Source organism: Oncorhynchus nerka, linkage group LG9a (assembly GCF_034236695.1).
Source record: "Oncorhynchus nerka isolate Pitt River linkage group LG9a, Oner_Uvic_2.0, whole genome shotgun sequence".
NCBI lineage: Eukaryota > Metazoa > Chordata > Actinopteri > Salmoniformes > Salmonidae > Oncorhynchus > Oncorhynchus nerka.
The window spans coordinates 37,520,568-37,541,132 of record NC_088404.1 but is presented as its reverse complement, the minus strand read 5'-3'; the positions used below and the strand labels follow the sequence as shown (position 1 = coordinate 37,541,132).

The 20,565-nt window shown below is 43.1% G+C and overlaps 1 protein-coding gene across 2 annotated transcripts; it reads right to left on the bottom strand.

Annotated features, from left to right (window-relative positions):
- Nucleotides 1-1,076: 1,076 nt before the first annotated feature.
- LOC115134251 (alpha-2,8-sialyltransferase 8B-like) lies at nucleotides 1,077-20,115 on the bottom strand. Of its 2 annotated transcripts, none has more exons than XM_029668035.2 (6): nucleotides 19,797-20,115; nucleotides 17,002-17,058; nucleotides 11,213-11,356; nucleotides 10,866-11,123; nucleotides 2,773-3,066; nucleotides 1,077-1,677 (listed from the first exon to the last, which is right to left on the bottom strand). In XM_029668035.2, exons 1-6 carry the CDS (start codon nucleotides 19,892-19,894, stop codon nucleotides 1,392-1,394), a joined length of 1,137 nt encoding a protein of 378 aa, XP_029523895.1. In that variant the 5' UTR covers nucleotides 19,895-20,115; the 3' UTR covers nucleotides 1,077-1,391. The 2 variants fall into 2 exon arrangements, with proteins under 2 accessions (XP_029523895.1, XP_029523894.1); XM_029668034.2 differs by lacking the exon at nucleotides 19,797-20,115 and adding an exon at nucleotides 18,219-18,468.
- Nucleotides 20,116-20,565: the final 450 nt, after the last annotated feature.

The window sequence follows — 20,565 nt, the reverse complement described above, 5'->3', positions numbered from 1 at the left end:
TAACACTACATTCAAAGACTCGTTATACTTCACACTCTAAACAGAACAAGGAAAGAAATGCGATACTGTATTTCATAACCTGGGGACGACAAGATTCTGACATGCTGGTAAAAATTGAGTTATTCACATAGTAGCTCGTTAGGTGGTCCTTTACCTGTGAGATGTTGCTAGTTATCCATAGGATACGATCTCTTTGACAAATGTGTGATGAACATGAATTAATATATTTGATAATGTGATTAGAAATAATTAAGGGTATTCTCTTTATTTAATCATTAAATATCTGTACTTTTCTATTGAAATTGAAAATCCTGTGCACCCCACACAAAAAAAGATTGACAAATGTCTTAGAATTGGGATACTCTGCACTTTAGGTACCTTGATGGCGAGGACCTTAATGGGTTATGAAAGCAAATAATTCACTACAAAACATTTGAGATCTGGGATGTGAAAAATGTCATTCTCAATATCTCAGAACCATGCTTTGTGCAGATATAACCTTATAGTCCCAAGGGCTCGATTTCCAAATACCACAAACCAGTTTCCCCGATGAGGAAGAAGTTAAGGCAAAAATAAGAAACTAGGCCTACACTATTAGGCTACTCATTAAATACAATTCCCAATTTAAGGTGAGAGCTAACAAAACTGCCCAGGGACTGCGGTTGAAAATTAGCCGGCTGGCTAAAACCGGCACTTTTACTGAAATGTTGATTAATATGCACTGTCCCTGTAAAAATAAAATAAACTCAAACATCACACAGTAGTATGTAGTTGAACCCATGTTCACTAATAAACTAAATGTGGAAAACTAAATGTACTACTATTCATAGTTTATGAAGAAGTGCTTCCATCTTGTGGCTCAATCAGTGCTATGCAGGCTGGTGCTCCTGCCTTGGATCTGTCTGATATGATGTCTCCAACAGTAGTGATGAAGTAGATTTATCTTCTAATTCAAAGGAATAATTATCAAAATATCAATAAAAAGTTTTATAAATGTTGTGATTATATACATTTTCTATGACACATTACATGTAAATAGAAAAGGTATTCTTGTTGAAAAAAAGCATATACCAACATAAATTAGTTATTTTTTAAATTAAAAAGTGTCTGTTTCAGTTAACATTTCTACAGTAACCTGTGAAAATTTAACTCTTCAGCGCTCATGTCTCTTGAAGGACAACAACGTGAGCCCAAATAAGACATGCAGTATCCTACATACGGTCGTTCAACTAAATTCACAGCTACATAAAAATGTCCTACAGTTTAATACAGGAAGTATTTCCTCTGAGATGTCCGTGTCTGACAGACATCAACTGAGCAGGAGGTATTTTCCCAAAAGCTTAAGGGTCATTTTGATGGAGACACAGTACATTCCTTGCTGTGTTTTTAGATTATGTTCCTACATCACAAGAGCCAGTGTGGAGACGCAGCGCCCCCTGTCTGTGGAGTGAACTCAGGGTCCTGAACTCCAGTGGCATAGTGTGTGGACTGGCATGGGACGTGTACTCGTAGGTCAGAGTGTCATAGTAATGGTACTTCACTGGTTTCCCCTGGGAATCCTGAGGGAAAGGCCAGAAACCGTACAGGTGGATCTCCTCACAGAAGCGAGTGGCCATGGTGTACATCAGTAGACCAGTGGTGGGTCTCTTTATCTGGACGTTGTTGGTCAGCCAATACCTGAAGAATGGAGCAAGATAGTTATATAACCAAGCTGAAGGTATTTTAAGGCACGCAAGTGTTACCTGACATCTGAAAGAAATACCTAAGAGGAAATCTTTGGAATCTTTATTTTAGGATAGAGCTATTTCTCAGTGTCCAAATATTTTCCTTTGTATCTGGAAAATAAATCTACAGAACCTATAAAAATAGTGGACACTTGCACACATGCCAAGGTCCTATGACAGATAACACATAGCAAGAATACAATTGTGTTGAAGATTATCTGAAGCACAGTCTGGTAGACTTTATCTCTTATAAAGAGGATGAGTGCATTGAAGCCAATATCCGTTAGAAAGCACTGAACCCTCTGCATTCTTAGCACTACAATGGCAGTCCACTCAACCTTGAATAAGCCCCTACAATAAGCACCCTTTCTCTCCCTATATGATGTCTTTCACTCAGCTCTCTGGGTGGATGTATGCTGAGGCGCCAGTGGGCTCAAGGAGAGGAACAGAATTGTAATAAGATAGACAGGTCTGGGGCCTACAGTCACAATGCAAGCCCCACCTGGTCCTCTCACTCACAGGCCCCCAGTCCAGCGTGGCCTACCTGGACCTCGAGATACTCTAAGAGGAGCCCAGTGACCTAGCAGTGGCCTAGGACTCGCAGGAGGTCAATGGTGGATCTATCGAGTACTCAGAGAAGAAGAAACCCAGGGGAATCTATTCAGTTTGGCATTTATCAAGCACCACTGTAGCTAAAAGGTCATAGACATGTACTGCATTTCTAACAGCGTTTTCCCTGCATTTCAAAAAATGTATTGCCCTTTCAGAAAAGATTCAAGGCTTTTTGTCAAAATACACTACAAAAAAATAACACTTCTGCTGGCTAGCTGTCCTCCTGCAAATTCAACAGCAGGCAGAGAGGCCAGCAGCAGTAAGTTGGTCAACAATGGCCTGTTGAGTAGCTCTAATACTCTGTTTAAGAATGGCAGGGGACCTGTGAACTGCTGCTTAATTAGTGGCTGTCAGGCCCTGGATTGTGGAGCTCACAGGTGTACAGACTACGAGCTTCAGTGTCACAAAGAGCACATGCGTTCCCTCCATGTCTTACCCTCTGACAGCATGGAGAAGGCGCAGTGAGGGGAAGGCGGTGTGCACATCAACCGTGTGCAGCAGGATGAGACGGATGGCCCACTCTACCCTCTCCTCTCCTCCCTTGGCCATGAAGGCTGGGATCCACAGTACGCTGCCGCTGAGGCTCCGGAGCCGCTGCAGGAAGCGCTCCCTCCACTCCTCACTGGCCAGGTCCTGGAAGGCCCGCTGCACCACAGATGGGTTCATGGTCACAAGGTTGGTGCGCCGGCCCACATCCTCAGCATACTCTTCCACTGGCGCCAGGTTACATCTGCAAAGATACATTTATCTAAATTACTCTGCTATCACTTAGTCCATTTGATTAGTCTTTCACAAATATTAAGGTCAATCCACAGATCTCATAAATTTGCCCAATCCTACTGTCCTCCATAAACTCCATGAAGATTTGTAAACTCAACATACACTAATTTAGGTAGCTCTGACATTGTTCAACATGCATTAAGCACATAATCAGTGAGCTAAGAACAACCCTACACCAAACACAGCTAGCTCATTGGTGAACTGCAACTGAAAACCCTAATGAATGTATTCCATGTGTCATCCTGCTGTGTGTTGGTATCGTGTCCAAAGAAGGTTACTTGACTGACCTCAGTAAAAGTAATTACTATACCAATGCACAGAGAGATAATGACCTAAGGGGAAATAAAATGTCCTGTATCTATTAAAATAAATAATGTGGAGTTGTGTGAGTGCCAGAGTCAGGTTTAACTGAACACTGCTGTGAGCAGAGGCATTATTTCCCTACCTGAATACCTCAGCAAATCCCTCATCACTCCCTCCCAACTAACAGCCCCTGCTTAGCTATGGCTTTCTCTGCAAACCCATTCTGACCAATCTTTCCGTTTCCCTGTTGATCTGACACTCCAGCAGCAGGGAGGTTGGGGATTTACTCTTCCACCATAGAGGCATACAGTATGGCTCTGCATATCCAGACATTAGATCAAGTTGCACAAGGAGGATGGGGAAAAACACCTTCCCAAAGTAATGAGGGACTTCAAATATCCCAATCTCATTACAGCAGTACAAACGTATCAGCAGAAATTCACTGCCTTGCTACGGTTTTGCTATTATTGTACAGGAATCAAAAGATACGAGATATACTATGATTCCCTTCCCCAAAAAACTGTGAAATATTGATATGGTCTCGCATATTTCCCAATTTCCATTAGTTCAGATGCCTCTCTTCATCATTAATTTAGGTCATATGTCAAACTCATTCCACAACTGGGCCGAGTGTCTGCGGGTTTTCGCTCCTCCCTTGTACTTGATTGATTGATTAATTAAGGTCACTAATTAGTAAGGAACTCCCCTCACCTGGTTGTCTAGGTCTTAATTGAAATGAAAAACCAAAAACCAGCAGACACTATGCCCTTCATGGAATGAGTTTGAAACCCCTGATTTATGTGCTCTACTTTCTAATTACCCATACTCACGATGCAGTGGAGGCTTTTTTGCCTGGTCTCAGAAATCTGCTGTGTTGTGCACTGAAGACCACAAGCGAAGGGAAAAGATGACAGGAGGAGAGTGCGTAGATAGTTGCGAGAAGGAATTTTATATACAATGAGCAGTGATCATGCTGTTTTTATGTGGCTGTTATGAAAGTGAACTGTGTTTGCGTGGGATCAGCGATATATTCATTCTGCCGATTCTTAAATGGAAGCAAACGGAATCGGGATAAGCATACCTGAATTTGTCCAATGTAAAACTCTAATTTGTAACTGTTGGACTAATGATTACACCCCAGATCAGCTAGATGCAGGCAAGAGTGTGCAAGGCGTATTGAATGTGTCAAAGTCTGTCACCTTGATTAGTCAAAAATCTCTCGACCTGTGCACCTACATTGTCAACTTTTATTCATAGGTTAGGTTGTAGCAACCTCATGATGGGTACAGGGGAAATTGGTCATTGTCATGTAATTGGTCATTGTCATGTAGTAGCATTGTCATGTAGTAGCCTAAACCTATCGATGTTACATTGAGCTGGGTGAATGGCATTTGAATGACACTCATCCACCTCTTTAAGGAATACCTAGGATAGGATAAAGTAATCCTTCTCACCCCCCCCCTTAAAATATTTAGATGCACTATTGTAAAGTGGCTGTTCCACTGGATGTCATAAGGTGAATGCACCAATTTGTAAGTCGCTCTGGATAAGAGCGTCTGCTAAATGACTTAAATGTAAATGTAAATGCTGTAATAGAAATAAAAACAAAATCATCCTCATCTCAAAGGTCACCGACCGGCACTGTCACAATGCTTTGCTGTAGTGTGGACACAGTTAGGCAACCTTGGATTTCTTCCCCCTATAAACATCTGTAGTTGTACAATTGCTATGCATAGCTGTACTTTCTCTGTTGCTACACTGACAGACAAAGCAGTTATATAGCAATAAATAACCCACTCACAGAAAGCCGTTTGCTGACACACTAGCACAGAGCAGCATTGACGGATGGTTTCAGACAGACATTCTCCCTTGGTAAATGAGTGTAGCAGTCCTAGGAACAAACGGCAGTGCTTCTCTAAAGCACCCCATTACATTTCGGGTGGATAGCAGTAGCTTTTGAAAATGTCACATTTACCCAGCAGGTATTTAATTGCTGTAAGTACTGCTGCTCATTTCTAAAAGTAGCAGGCATTTCAAAGGTGTGGAGAATATGTTATAGAGCAGTGGCATTGAATCCTCAAGGTAAAGTATTTGTGAAATCTAAGGGACTGTGCTTACATAAAAGTTATGAGTATAAAGATGAATAGTGCTTTAATAGAGAGAGCATCATTACTATCCTGAATATTCCACTGCAAATTCAATGATAAATTAACTCATAATTCCCTTTTATACACAGCAAATTGGCCCGTGTTACCTAGTCTTGATTTCTCAGTGTAACATTTCTAGTGTTGATTCAGGTGTTAAATTACGTTAACACTCATTCATGTAAAAGAATCCCAGTGTTGATATTAATAACCAATCTTAAACCAAAATCACGGCCAAAATTATCATATTTACCAGAATGCTCTATTGCAGGTGTCACGACTTCTTCCAAAGTCAATGCCTCTTCTTGTTCGGGCAGTGCTCGGTGGTCGACATCACCGGTCTTCTAGCCATCATTGATCCATTTTTCATGTTCCATTGGTTTTGTCTCGTCTTCCTACACACCTGGTTTTAATCCCATTCATTACCTGTTGTGTATTTAACCCTCTGTTTCCCCTCATGTCCTTGTCAGAGATTGTTTGTCTCTGGTGCGCAGAGTGCGTGATCGCCTGTTGGAGCATGACCTGTACGTCAAGGCTGAGAAATGCCTGTTCTTCCAACAGTCCGTTTCCATCCTAGGAGAGTGACCGCATTGCAGCCATGCGTAATTGGCTGACTCCCTCGACGGTAAAGGAGGTGCAGCGATCCTTAGGGTTTGCCAACTACTACTTGAGGTTTATCCGGTGTTTTGGTCAGTGTTACGGATACAGTTATCCTGTGTGTGTGTGTATCCTGTGTGTGTTTCTTTTCTCTCCTTCTCCCCTCACAGGTGAAAATCATCACTCCCCAATCAGTCAACAATCAATCATCAATCAGAAGACACACCTCCTCCTACTTCCTACCCTATCACAGTTCCTTCCCCATAGTTTAAAAACCCCATCATTTGTTTGCTCTAGCTCAATCTCTAGCTCAATCTCTCTGTAAATGCCATGTCTGTAGGTCTCTGTGTTTCACTCTCGCTTTGTGTCTTAACCTCTCTTTTGTTTAAACACCTCCATAGCACTTTGTCATCACCTGTGAGTATTGTTTTTGGTTATGGTGTTTGTTTGTTGCTGGTGGGAAAAGGGGGAAACCAAGACAAGTCGCCCATGGGCATACACTACCCGTAGGTGAACTTTGTTAAATACACTAGTTAGAACTGGGCGGACCACCAACTGTATTTTTGGTTAGTTAGCTGTTGTTAAAGTAGGCTAGTCTAGCTTAGGGGTGTTTTTGAATACTTATTGTTTCTTTTCTTGGGGCCAGCTCAGCCCCTTTACCTGCTCCCCCCATTACCGTGTGTTTATAAATAAACCTAGAGTTTGACGGTAGATTTCTGTTGTCGTGGTTATTTCGTGCACACTTTTACTTTGTCACAATAATCATTTGCATGAGTTATGTTATGGGTCTCATTACCATCCCCCTAGACTGTCGGGCCAAAAGGGATTCGTAACAGTCAGGTTGCTGCTCCCATTACCTCACTGCTAAAGGGGGGCCTGGTGTGCTTGCAGTGGTCAGCTGGTGTGCTTGCAGTGGAGGCGAACAGGGCTTTTAGGCACCTGAAGGCTGTTTGCCTTGGCACATGAGTTGGCTCATCCGGATCCCTCTTTGCCATTCATAGTGGAGGTGGACGCATCCGATAGGAGCAGTGCTCTCTCAGCGCTTGGGTACGCCACTGAAGCTCAGCTCATGTGCCTTCTTTTCGAAGAAGCTCAGCCCAGCGGAGCGAAACTATGATGTGGGGAACTGGGAGCTGTTGGCTGTCGCCAAGGCTTTGAAGGGGTGGAGACATTCGTTTGAGGGGGCTAAACACCCTTTTCGCATCTGGACTGACCATCGCAATCTGGAGTACATCCGGGAGGCGAGGAGACTGAATCCTCGCCAGGCAAGGTGGGCCATGTTTTTCACCCGTTTTGTGTTTACCCTCTCTTACAGACCAGGCTTCCAGAACGTTAAGGCAGACGCTCTGTCCCGGCTGTATGACACAGAGGAGCGGTCCATGGATCCCACTCCCATACTCCCAGCCTCTTGTTTGGTGGCACCAGTAGTGTGGGAGCTGGATGCAGACATTGAGCGGGCGTCACTTGCAGAGCCCTCTCCCCCTGTGTCCAGCTGGGCGTCTGTACGTTCCGTCTGCTGTCCGCGACCGATTGATCTATTGGGCCCACACGTCACCCTCCTCTTATAACCCTGGGATAGGTCGGACGGTGCGCTGTCTTGATGGGAGGTACTGGTGGCCCACTTTAGCTAAGGATGTGAGGGTTTATGTTTCCTCCTGCTCAGTGTGCGCCGAGTGCAAGGCTCCTAGACACCTGCCCAGAGGTAAGTTACAACCCTTACCCATTCCACAACGGCCGTGGTCGCACCTGTCGGTGGATTTCTTAACTGATCTTCCACCTTCACAGGGTAACACCACGATCCTGGTTGTTATGGATCGTTCTTCTAAGTCCTGTTTGTCTCCTCCCTTTGCCCGGTCTCCACACAGCCTTACCAACTGGGTAGGCCCTGTTTACACACGTCTTCTATGGGGTGCCTGAGGATATAGTGTCTGATCGGGGTCCCCAGATCACGTCAAGTGTCTGGAAGGCGTTCATGGAACATCTGGGGGTCTTGGTCAGCCTTACCTCAGATTTTCACCCCGAGAGTAATGGGCAGGTGGAGAGAGTTAACCAGGATGTGGGTAGGTTTCTGCTGTCTTATTGCCAGGACAGGCCGGGGGAGTGGGCGAAGTTCGTGCCCTGGGCAGAGATGGCCCAGAACTCGCTTCACCACTCCTACACTAACCTTTCTCCCTTTCAATGTGTATTGGGGTTTCAGCCGGTACTGGCTCCTTGGCATCAGTCAGACCGAGGCTCCTGCGGTAGACAATTTGTTCCGGCGCACGGAGGAAACCTGGGAGGCGCACCGTACTGCGCCAGAAAGTTGTTGCAGACCGTCATCGCAGTGAGGCCCCGGTGTTCTCACCAGGGGACAGGGTCTGGTTCTCGACCCGAAAACTGCCCCCCCGCCTGCCCTGCCGGAAGCTTGGTCCGCGGTTTGTGGGGCCGTTTAAAGTCCTGAGGAGAGTGAACGAGGTATGTTATAGGTTACAGCTACCTACCAATTATCGTATTAACCCCTCGTTCCATGTGTCTCTCCTCAGGCCAGTGGTGGCTGGCCCGCTCCAGGAGGCTGAAGTGCGGGATGTTCCTCCACCGCCTCTGGACATTGAGGTGATCCCGGCGTACTCCGTTCGCTCCATCTTGGATTAGAGACGTCGGGCGAGGGGCCTTCAGTACCTCGTGGACTGGGAGGGGTACGGTCCGGAGGAGAGATTGCTGGGTTCTGGTGGAGGACGTGTTAGATCCTTCCCTGCTGCGAGAATTCCACCGTCTCCATCTGGATCGCCCTGTGCCTCGCCCTCCGGGTCGTCCCTGAGGCCGGTGTCGACGAGCTGCTGGACCCGCGCGTCTGGGGGGTACTCTCACAACTTCTGCCGAAGTCGATGCCTCTCCTTGTTTGGGCGGTGGTCGACGTCACCGGTCTTCTAGCCATCATTGATCCATTTTTCATGTTCCATTGGTTTTGTCTTCCTACACACCTGGTTTCAATCCCATTTCATTACCTGTTGTGTATTTAACCCTCTGTTGGTGCGTGACGGGTCCTCGTACCCACTTTGTTTTATTGTATTCATGGTTTTGGAGTTATGTTTTATTTTTTTATGTTTGTTTTCAAGTTATTAAACAACTCCATTCCATTAAGTTTGATTCTCCTGCGCCGGACTTCCCTGCCACCTATACACACGATTCTGACAGGAGGTAGATTTGTAGAATTGTTTGTTTCATGTTTTTGCATGTACATTGATTGATTAATTAATATTATGCCTCTCGAATATAAATAATAAAAAAATCTAAACAAATCCAATCAGTTACTGGGACTTGTTGCACCCGTTACTGAAATGGTAGTTCCAGTTTAGATGCTTTAGGTAGTCTCATATTTTAGTCATCCCAACCCGGCAGTCATTCTAAATGCCGGTTGCCGGTGAATACAAATGAAAAATGTTGGATATCCCCACTCTGGCTGAATTCCAATAGGACTTACACATCACTTTGCAAACCAGCATAATGTTACTTGCAGGCCTGGTGTTGCCTGTAAACCATGATTTTCAGCCCACTGTATTAAGATAACTATGCCTTCAAAATAAGGCCTTATGAAAAATGTTGTATTGCGTTAAATAATTAAATGTAATGATACCATATTCACTTGATAGGCCACAGGACTAAGAATGCAACAACCATGTCTCGGTCACCAGGGGTGCAACTTTCGCTGGGGATGGAGGGGACATATCCTGCCCAAATTCTGAAATTGGATTTTTGCCACCCCCAGTTTTATAATCGGAATGTGATACAAAACGATGCAATGGTAGGCTTTAGGATCATGCGGACACCTTCGTGAGATCGGGTAGGCTGTTTGGAGTGTTTATCCGACTGGATTAAAAAATATATTTGTCCCCCCACTTCTAAAACCATGATCCCTTATGATCCATTATTGATGTCAACTGTTAAATCCACTTCAATCAGTGTAGATGAAGTGGAGGAGACCGGTTAGAGAAGGATTTTTAAGCCTTAAGACATGTAATACATGGATTGTGTTTGTGTGCCATTCAGAGGGTGAATGGGCAAGACAAAATATGTAAGTGCCTTTGAACGGGGTATGGTAGGTGCCGGGCGTACCAGTCTGAGTGTGTCAAGAACTACAATTCTGCTGGTGGTTTCATGCTCAACAGTTTCCTGTGTGTATCAAGAATGGTCTACCACCCAAAGGACATCCAGCCAACTTGACACAACTGTGGGAAACATTTGAGTCAACATGGGCCAGCATTCCTGTGGAACGCTTTCAACACCTTGTGTAGTCCATGCCCCGACTAATCGAGGCTGTTCTGAGGGCAATAGGTTTTGTTTAGTACACTCAGTGTATATAATTTAGGTATTCATCTTGTCCAGATGGGATAGGGCAGTGTGCAGTGCAATGGTGATCTGTTGGGCCAATATGGGAATTGTAGTGGGTCTAGGGTGTCTGATAAGGTGGAGGTGATATGGTTCTTAACTAGCCTCTCAAAGCACTTCATCAGATCAGTTCCTTTCACGTTGTTGGGTACAGGAACAATTGTGAACATCTTGAATCAAGTGGGGACAACAGATTGGGATATGGAGAGTAAACACTCCAGCCAGCTGGTCTGTACATGCTCTGAGGCTAGGGATACGGTCTGGGCCGGCAGCCCTGCGAGAGTTAGCATGCATAAATAATTTACTCACGTTGACCACAGAGAACGAGAGCACACCTTACCTGATAACAAAGTCATAGGAGTCTATCTCTGGCCCACAGCTGCTGTTGAGTAGGATCCCAGAGTTCCCTATGATGGCACAGTGCCTGTGGTGCTGGTTCTTCATGGGGGATGCAGTGGGCAGCAACTGGTATAGGTTTTCTGAGATATTGGTAGTGCTCTGACGATCAAAGATGTAGTGGATGACATCTCCAGGTTTCAATGTGCCCTTCAGAATAGAGATGTCCCTCTCTGGGTCGAAAAACCTCAGGATGTTCTTCCTATAGAAAGAAAATACGTTATCCATGAGGGAATACCTAGCTTAGAGGAGTGTGAGATCTGATGGAGACCAATGCAGAGGTAGGCCTACCTGATGAGATTGGAGAGGGTCCTGTTGAACATCCAGTTATCTGTAGAGAGCTTGGTGGTATTATTCAAGTATGACGGAGAAGCAGGACTCTTGTCCTCCCCTTCACTGACTAAAGGTTTAGGATTGGCCTTCACTGCTACATTTCTACAACAGGACAGAGGCATTTATCCTAAATTAAGGGCAACATGACTTTGATACATGTGATATAAGAATTAATGTCATCACTTAAAAAAGCAGTGTGAATGAACAACCAAGTCCTGTGTGTAAAGCCATCAAACGTGTAATGAAAGCCATATAGTCCATTTCATGACATCATTAATTACACTTATTTTCAAACCCCAGGGAATTTCTATGTTTACAGTGAGGGGGAAAAGTATTTGATCCCCTGCTGATTTTGTACATTTTCCCACTGACAATTTTTTTTATCAGTCTATAATTTTAATGGTAGGTTTATTTGAACAGTGAGAGACAGAATAACAACAACAAAAACCAGAAAAACGCATGTCAAAAATGTTATACATTGATTTGCATTTTAATGAGGGAAATAAGTATTTCACCCCTCTGCAAAACATGTCTTAGTACTTGGTGGCAAAACCCTTGTTGGCAATCACAGAGGTCAGACGTTTCTTGTAGTTGGCCACCAGGTTTGCACACATCTCAGGAGGGATTTTGAACCCACTCCCCTTTGCAGATCTTCTCCAAGTCATTAAGGTTTCGAGGCTGACGTTTGGCAACTTGATCCTTCAGCTCCCTCCACAGATTTTCTACAGGATTAAGGTCTGGAGACTGGCTAGGCCACTCCAGGACCTTAATGTGCTTCTTGAGCCACTCCTTTCTTGCCTTGGCCGTGTGTTTTGGGTCATTGTCATGCTGGAATACCCATCCACGACCCATTTTCAATGCCCTGGCTGAGGGAAGGAGGTTCTCACCCAAGATTTGATGGTACATGGCCCCGTCCATTGTCCCTTTGATGCGGTGAAGTTGTCCTGTCCCCTTAGCAGAAAAACACCCCCAAAGCATAATGTTTCCACCTCCATGTTTGACGGTGGGGATGGTGTTCTTGGGGTCATAGGCAGCATTCTTCCTCCTCCAAACACGGCGAGTTGAGTTGATGCCAAATAGCTCCATTTTGGCTCAAATGACCACAACACTTTCACCCAGTTGTCCTCTGAATCATTCAGATGTTCATTGGCAAACTTCAGACGGGCATGTATATGTGCTTTCTTGAGCAGGGGACCTTGTGGGCGCTGCAGGATTTCAGTCCTTCACGGCATAGTGTGTTGCCAATTGTTTTCTTGGTGACGATTGTCATGACGTTGGGCTGGGGGTAGGTTTATGACAGTCATAAATACCTCTTTCCCCCTTTTTCCTCTCTCTACCCTACTGATGTTACATTTGCAAAACCCTTGGTTAACATAGAGATTCTGGGAACATCAGAAGGTGGGGGAAATGAACTATATGCTGGTAATCTGACCAATTGAACATATGCGGTGGTACTTAATGAATATGATGTCAGTTCGGTTGTCATCTGAGACATTCTCATCAATGATAAGATGACATAAACTCTACAGTGGAATGTCTACACATCAGAGTTATCTGATTCACATGGAATTGTTGTTCAATTTAAATGTTTTAATATTAAATGATTCGTGATGGGATGAAATGTGATTTTAGCTTCTAAAATGTGAGATTTGGGTTTTCATAAAATAGGGCTCTGCTCAATCAGTGGCCCTTGACAACAATATAACTTTCTGTTCCGAGGACGTGAGGACGACGGTCCGATGTCAGAATGGTTCAGATAATAACTACAGAACGAAGCTAACATCAGCGTGAGCTTTGGTTGCGAATGGTATGAACTTTGAACTCTTATTCACTACAGAAGTGATACCTCCTAGCCGTTGAGTTAGCAACAGCCGCTGCAAACGAGGGTTAGGAAGGAACAGACAGAGTATCCTGTCTACCAGACAACGACGTTACTACAACGTATTCAATTTACCAGCAGAGACATTCTTCAAAGGACTTGGTTGGGCAACACGGCCTTCCATCTACCACCAATCTACCGAAGCGCAGCTCAGAGTAAATATTTGTTGCATTTTCCTTTTTCAAATGGGCGGTAATTTAGAATGCATAAGATACTGTATTTACGATAGCACAACTTCGCCCTTTGTTCCTCAGTCTTCCCGCTCTTTCACTCAAACCCAGCCCCTTTGCTTCTGTGTAACCATCTGTCATATCTGTTCCGCCCACTAGGGACGTTTTCCTTTATGACGTAATTTGTAATCAAGTTATGATTTAAATATGTGCATTTGTAATTCTGTGTGATTAGTTAGGTATTTAGTAAATAAATAATTAAACCCAAATTTCTATTGCTGATTCAATTTGTTAGCCAGGGTTCGTGCAGATAACCAAGAATTTACAACTTTCAGATGAGACTGAATTAAGATGGCGATTAATATTGACTGCTATTGATGTAAAATATTACTAGGTCTTTACTAGGTTTATTCAGAAGATAACAGCTCTATAATTATTATTCAGTGGTGCCCGACTCTCTAGTTAATTACATTCACATGATTGGCTCAATCAGGTAATATTAATTACGGATAAATTATTTTCTAGAATAGCATGTCATATCACTTACTCCGGCATAGCCAAAGACACGACACTGTGGTCCCAGCTGCCTTGAGATCATTGACAAGATCCTCCCGTGTAGTTCTGGGCTGATTCCTCACCGTTTTCATGATCATTGCAACTCCACGAGGTGAGATCTTGGATGGAGCCCCAGGCCGAGGGAGATTGACAGTTCTTTTGTGTTTCTTCCATTTGTGAATAATCGCACCAACTGTTGTCACCTTCTCACCAAGCTGCTTGGCGATGGTCTTGTAGCCCATTCCAGCCTTGTGTAGGTCTACAATCTTGTCCCTGACATCCTAGGAGAGCTCTTTGGGCTTGGCCATGGTGGAGAGTTTGGAATCTGATCAATTGATTGCTTCTGTGGACAGGTGTCTTTTATACAGGTAACAAACTGAGATTAGGAGCACTCTCTTTAAGAGTGTGCTCCTAATCTCAGCTCGTTACCTGTATAAAAGACACCTGGGAGCCAGAAATCTTTCTGATTGAGAGGGGGTCAAATACTTATTTCCCTCATTAAAATGCAAATAAATGTATAACATTTTTGACATGCGTTTTTCTGGATTTTTGTTGTTGTTATTCTGTCTCTCATTGTTCAAATAAACCTACCATTAAAATTATAGACTGATCATTTCTTTGTCAGTGGGCAAACGTACAAAATCAGCAGGGGATCAAATACTTTTTTCCCTCACTGTATATAATTTTTAAACTGGACAAAAATATAAACACAACATGTAAAGTGATGGTCCCATGTTTCATGAGCTGAAATAATGATCCCAGAAATGTTCCATAGGCACAAAAATGTCTCTGTTAGTGAGCATTTCTCCTTTGCCAAAATAATCCATCCACCTGACAGGTGTGGCATATCAAGAAGCTGATTAAACAGCATGCTCATTACACAGGTGCACCTTGTGCTGGGGGCAATAAAAGCAACTCTAAAATGTGCAGTTTTGTCACACAATACAATGCCACAGATGTCTCTAGTTTTGAGGGAGCATGCAATTGGCATGCTGACTGCAGGAACGTCCACCAGAGCTGTTGGCAGAGAATTTAATGTTAATTTCTTACCATAAGCCGCCACCAACGTCCTTTTATATAATTTCGCAGTACGTCTAACCGGCCTCACAACTGCGTACCAGGTGTATGGCATCGTGTGGGTGAGTGGTTTGCTGATGTCAACGTTGTGAACAGAGTGGCCCATGGTGGCAGTGGGGTTATGGTATGGGCAGGCATAAGCTATGGACAATGAACACAATTGCATTTTATCAATGGCAATTTGAATGCACAGAGATACTGTGATAAGATCCTGAGGCTCATTGTCGTGCCACCATCACCTAATAATGCACGGCCCTATGTCGAAAGGATCTGTACACAAGCTGAAAATGTCTCAGTTCTTTCATGGCCTGCATACTCACCAGACATGTCACCCATTGAGCATGTTTGGGATTATCTGGATTGACGTGTACAACAGCATGTCCCAGTTCCTGCCAATATCTGCAACCTCGCACAGCCATTGAAGAGGAGTGGGACAACATTCCACAGGCCACAATCAACAGCCTGATCAACTCTATGCAAAGGAGATGTGTCGTGCTGCATGAGGTAAATGGTGGTAACTCATACCATATACTGCCTGGTTTTCTTATCCACACCCCTACCTTCTTTTAAGGTACACTATATATACAAAAGTATGTGGACACCTCTTTAAATCTGGGGATTTGGCTATTTCAGCCACACCAGTTGCTGACAGGTGTATAAATCGTGCACACAGCCATGCAATCTTCATAGACAAACATTGGCAGAAGAATGGGCTTACTGAAGAGCTCAGTGACTTTCAACGTAGCACCGGCATAAGGATGCCACCTTTCCAACAAGTCAGTTTGTCAAATTTCTGCTCTTCTAGAGCTGCTCCGGTTAACTGTAAGTGCTGTTATTGTGAAATGGAAACATCCAGGAGCAACAACGGCTCAGCAACAAAGTGGTAGTCCACACAAGCTCACAGAACGGGACAAGAGCATAGCGTCTGCAACACTCACCACCGAGTTCCAAACTGCCTCTGGAAGCAACGTCATCACAAGTACGGTTTGTCGGGAGCTTCATGAAATGGATTTCCACACACAAGCCTAAGATCACCATGCCTAATGCCCAGCGTCGGCGGGAGGAATAATGGTCTGGGGCTGTTTTTCATAGTTCGGGCTAGGCCCTGTAGTTCCAGTGAAGGGAAATCTTAACGCTACAGCATACAATGACATTATAGACGATTCTGTGCTTCCAACTTTGTGGCAACAGTTCGGGGGAGGCCCTTTCCTGTTTCAGCATATCAATGCCCCCGTGCACAAAGGGAGGTCCATACAGAAATGGTTTGTTGAGATCGGTGTGAGAGAACTTGACTAGCCTGCACAGAGCCCTGACCTCAACCCCATCAAACACCTTTGGGATGAATTGGAACTCCGACTGCGAGCCAGGCCTAATCGCCCAACATCAGTGCTCAACCTCACTAACGCTCTTGTGGCTGAATGGAAGCAAGTCCCCACAGCAATGTTCCAACATCTAGTGGAAAGCCTTCCCAGCAGCAGCAAAGGGGGGACCAATTCCATATTATTGCCCATGAATTTGGAATGAGATGTTTGACGAGCAGGTGTCCACTTACTTTTGTTCATGTAGTGTATCTATGACCTACAGAAGCATATCTGTATTCCCAGTCATGTGAAATACATAGATTAGGGCCTAATTAAATTATTTTAATTGACTGATTTCCTTATATGAACTGTAACTCTTTGAAATTGTTGCATGTTGCATTCATATTTTTGTTCAGTACACATCAGAGATTGTACATCAATTATGTGATTTATTAATTATTTTAATTAGATACAATTTTGTAATCCATACAGCTTTCCCAAATCTCATAGGTCTTACATGTTTCTATGGAAACAAGCAATTTAATGTTTTTTTATTCAGGTTCATTTTCTTGCCTTAGGGCAAAACCCAATCATAGGGTAATGAGATTGCTGATATGTTCATGTGTATTAAGTCTGTTAATTATTTTACATGTCTGCAAGCATATGAGCTCTGAAGGGTAGCAAATAAAAAGCTAGAATAACAGAATTGATGAGTGTTACACAATCAGGAGGCAATGGTGGAAGGGGCAGACCAGCCTGACAAACCTGTTTGGCTTGGGAATGAGGCTGTGCAAGTACAATTGTCTGGAACCTCCAAGATTCCTAGACCAAGAAAAAAGTAATTATAGCCACCATCAGAATAATTCACAATATTGTTTGTATGTGTATGTAGTGTATTAAAAAAATATTAATAACTGTACAAAAAAATTGTTTGTTAGATGAATGGAATCATGCAGAACATGAAGTGTGAGGGGCAAGAGCTGGTTTAATCAAATTCCAGGCATATAACTCAAGCTGTCAGAATATGGTATATGGCTATGCTCTTAATGTGTATTTGGATGAGCAGTAGGCTCATCACGCTCACATGAACATGAAGGACAAGAGCATGCATCAAAATGCAGTCAGATGGTGAAACAGAACAGCCATTACATTGATATAATACTGGAAAATGTGCGCTGAAGGCCATGCTTGTCATTAAAGAGGTATGTATAAGGCAATGTGTCACATGATCCCTGGTAGGGCGGGATATCTCAATGTCTCAGGTATCTTATGTACCTGAGGGAAAAAAACAGGACATGCCAACTGATCTACCAATCTGACCGTTACCGAGTCTGGATAAAAACGTGTAGTCGGTCAACATCCTGTAAAGATCAACCTGAATGGTATATAATCTGTACTCTATGAGTAGCATGGACTACTGTTCTAGATATACAACATTAGATACATCATCATTGCCTTTTATGACCACAATCTCAACATAATAAAGAAAAGACGATAAAATCTCATCACATATCTGCTTCAAAAACCCAACTCTCACGGGGTGTGTAAAACTATAAAGCTCCAGAAAATCAATTAGAGCAAGCACTCAGTACTATAATACTATTGCTCCACTAATTGGAAGGTGCAAATGGACAGTGAAAATCCCAATTAGGTATGTGCAATTGCATCTTGTGTCAGTTATTACAGAGGCAAGGAGAATCACTAATATACCAGGCGGCAGACCAGGAGCTAGGAGCATTCAATCTGCTGAAATGAATGTGACAGGCCTAGCTGTGCTATCTGGGGAGCAACACAGCTATTCTATTGTTCTTGGAATGGAGATATGTACTAATATAGGCAAGCTCCTTCATGAAGCATTTGTAATTCATTGGTTCTTACCATGTAATTACAATATAAACATGATTATTACTGTGTAATTACCACCATAAGTATGTTAATAAATACTTGGTCATTTGTGAACCGTTAGACAAAGTACTACATACCAACTGTTCCAGCTGCTTAACATTTACAGCCTTGAGACTTGTGCTATCATTCTCTCCAGCCCCAGAGGTCTCCATGGCAGAACTGTTTGCAGCACATGTATCTTCCAAGCTTCAAGAGTTGTATTTGTGTAATAGAGGATTTCTGCTGCAGGGCTCAATTATGTCTGGAGAAAGGCAAACTGTTTCTTCTGTCACCAGTCTGTTGCTCTCACAGTAACAAATCAAACAGTAATCTCCTATCTGCACAGCCACCCACCAAACAGCCCTCTACCATGACATGACTGGAGCTGGAGTGCAAACAGGATACACTGAAGTGTGGAACAAAACCACCAAGCGCATGCCATTTGTCACGAAGCCCTGGGGTGTCTCAGCTCAGCCTGATGATGCTATTGATTCAAGGTTTGATGTGGAAAGAAAAATGATCTTCCAATTATTGGACTGGTTCCTTTTGATACAGTGGTCTGTTCTATTGTGTTAGTATATCTTCTAAAACAGTGACTATGCAGACTGTTTTTATTATCAAAATGCAATAGAATTAGAGTAAAATCCAGTTGACACTGCTGTTAGAGAGTACAGTATTCTTCACTGAAGAGAGCTAACAGTGTAAAGTTACACCTGAAACTATCTGATTACCAGCACATTGTCTCTCCCCCCAAAAACTCCCCTGGTTTTGTAGCAATTAGTTAATCCATGCACTCCATAAGTAAAGTGCCAAGAGTACACGTATACACACATGCACGCTCGCTCGCTCGCTCGCTAACTCACTCACTCACTCACTCACTCACTCACTCACTCACTCACTCACATACTCACTCACACACACACACACACACACACACACACACACACACACACACACACACACACACACACACACACACACACACACAGGATCTGAAGGTAGTCCTTAAAGATACTGTAGCCTACTGTATAATGCATGGAGGCTAAACTTCACACAAATTGCTCTTTGGATACAGGTATTGAGCGTCTGTTGAACAGCTGTCATCAATTGCATTATTACACTGGGATATCACAAACAAAGGAACAGCTAAAGTGAATGGTTTGATTAAAAACCAAAGACAACACTCTTTGAAAAAATGTTCCAAAAGGGTTCTTCGGCTGTCCACATAGGAGAACCCTTTTCGATTCCAGGTAGAACCATCTGTAGAAAGGGTTCTACATAGAACACACCTGGAACCAAAAGGTTCTACCTGGAACCAAAAAGGGTTCTTCAATTCTATGGGGACAGCCGAATAATCTTTTTAGGTTCTAGATTGCACATTTTTTCAAAGATGGGAATAGGAGTGGAACGTATCAATACATGCACATGCAGGGGTTTGTAACCTTGAAATGCACAAAATTGTACTCAACCTACATGCATCCTACTGAAGAAATGTAAGAGGAGCGCTCAACATCTTCTTAAGTTCTAAACTGAATGAGTGAAGATAACGCTGAATCTAACAATTCTATATGAACATAAGATAATTATATTTATCTGAATAATGCATTTTAACATCTAGATAACACGTGCAACAAAATGCATGAACAACTCGAATCAGAATCCACCGCTATACTTACGCAATTTCTTTCTCGACTTCAGCAATATCAGCAATGATCAGAAATAATACCAGCACGGTTACAATTCCAAACATCAATGTTCGTAATTCTAACTGCATGACTGAGAAGGTAGAAGAACTAATCGAAGCTACACTCAAAAATCCAAATCGATTGCATATATTATCCTTTTAATCGCTGACATTGATAGATTGTAGATTGACATCAATTATGTCCACCGATATTCCTCAATGTTCATTTTAAACGAAGACCATTTGTCTACGAACAAATCCCAGGTTCAAGTCCTTTAATAACGTTTTTTCTCTCTCCCTTTTTTCCCAACAGCAGCAGCACTGTTTTCATTCTCTCCTCAATTCCCCCAGTCAAACTTTCAAAGCTTGTGCTTGAAACTACAAGGGATTGAGATAAAAGCAATATGGAAAAGATTTAAACCTTAAAGGTACAGCACGCCTTATGGCTTTCTACAGTAGGGTAGCCTATAGCTGCTCTTGGAGGCTTAGGCTATAGACTGCTATAATTGGCTACTATCTATTACCATTGCCAGGTCATCATTGAATTGTGATTGACTATTGTTGTAGAACTAACTGATAACCAGGTTCAAGGGACCACCTGACATGATTAGGCTACCATATGTCATCAAATTAATAATCACGGTCTATATTTAACCATTCATCATATAAAGAGCATTGTAATAGACACAAAATAATAAAATATGTCATCGCTGTCTTTGTGAGGTTAGGTTTGTTGAGATAACATTTAAAAAAATGCAATT

Bases quoted from the DNA above. Each gene is read 5' to 3' on its own strand.
- LOC115134251 (XM_029668035.2), bottom strand. From the start codon at position 19,894: ATGCAGTTAGAATTACGAACATTGATGTTTGGAATTGTAACCGTGCTG. The intron at 11,357-17,001 runs GTTTGTCAGGCT...GTCCTGTTGTAG, and splicing joins CTCATTCCCAAGCCAAACAG to AAATGTAGCAGTGAAGGCCA. The intron at 3,067-10,865 runs GTAAGGTGTGCT...GTATCTTTGCAG, and splicing joins TCCTATGACTTTGTTATCAG to ATGTAACCTGGCGCCAGTGG.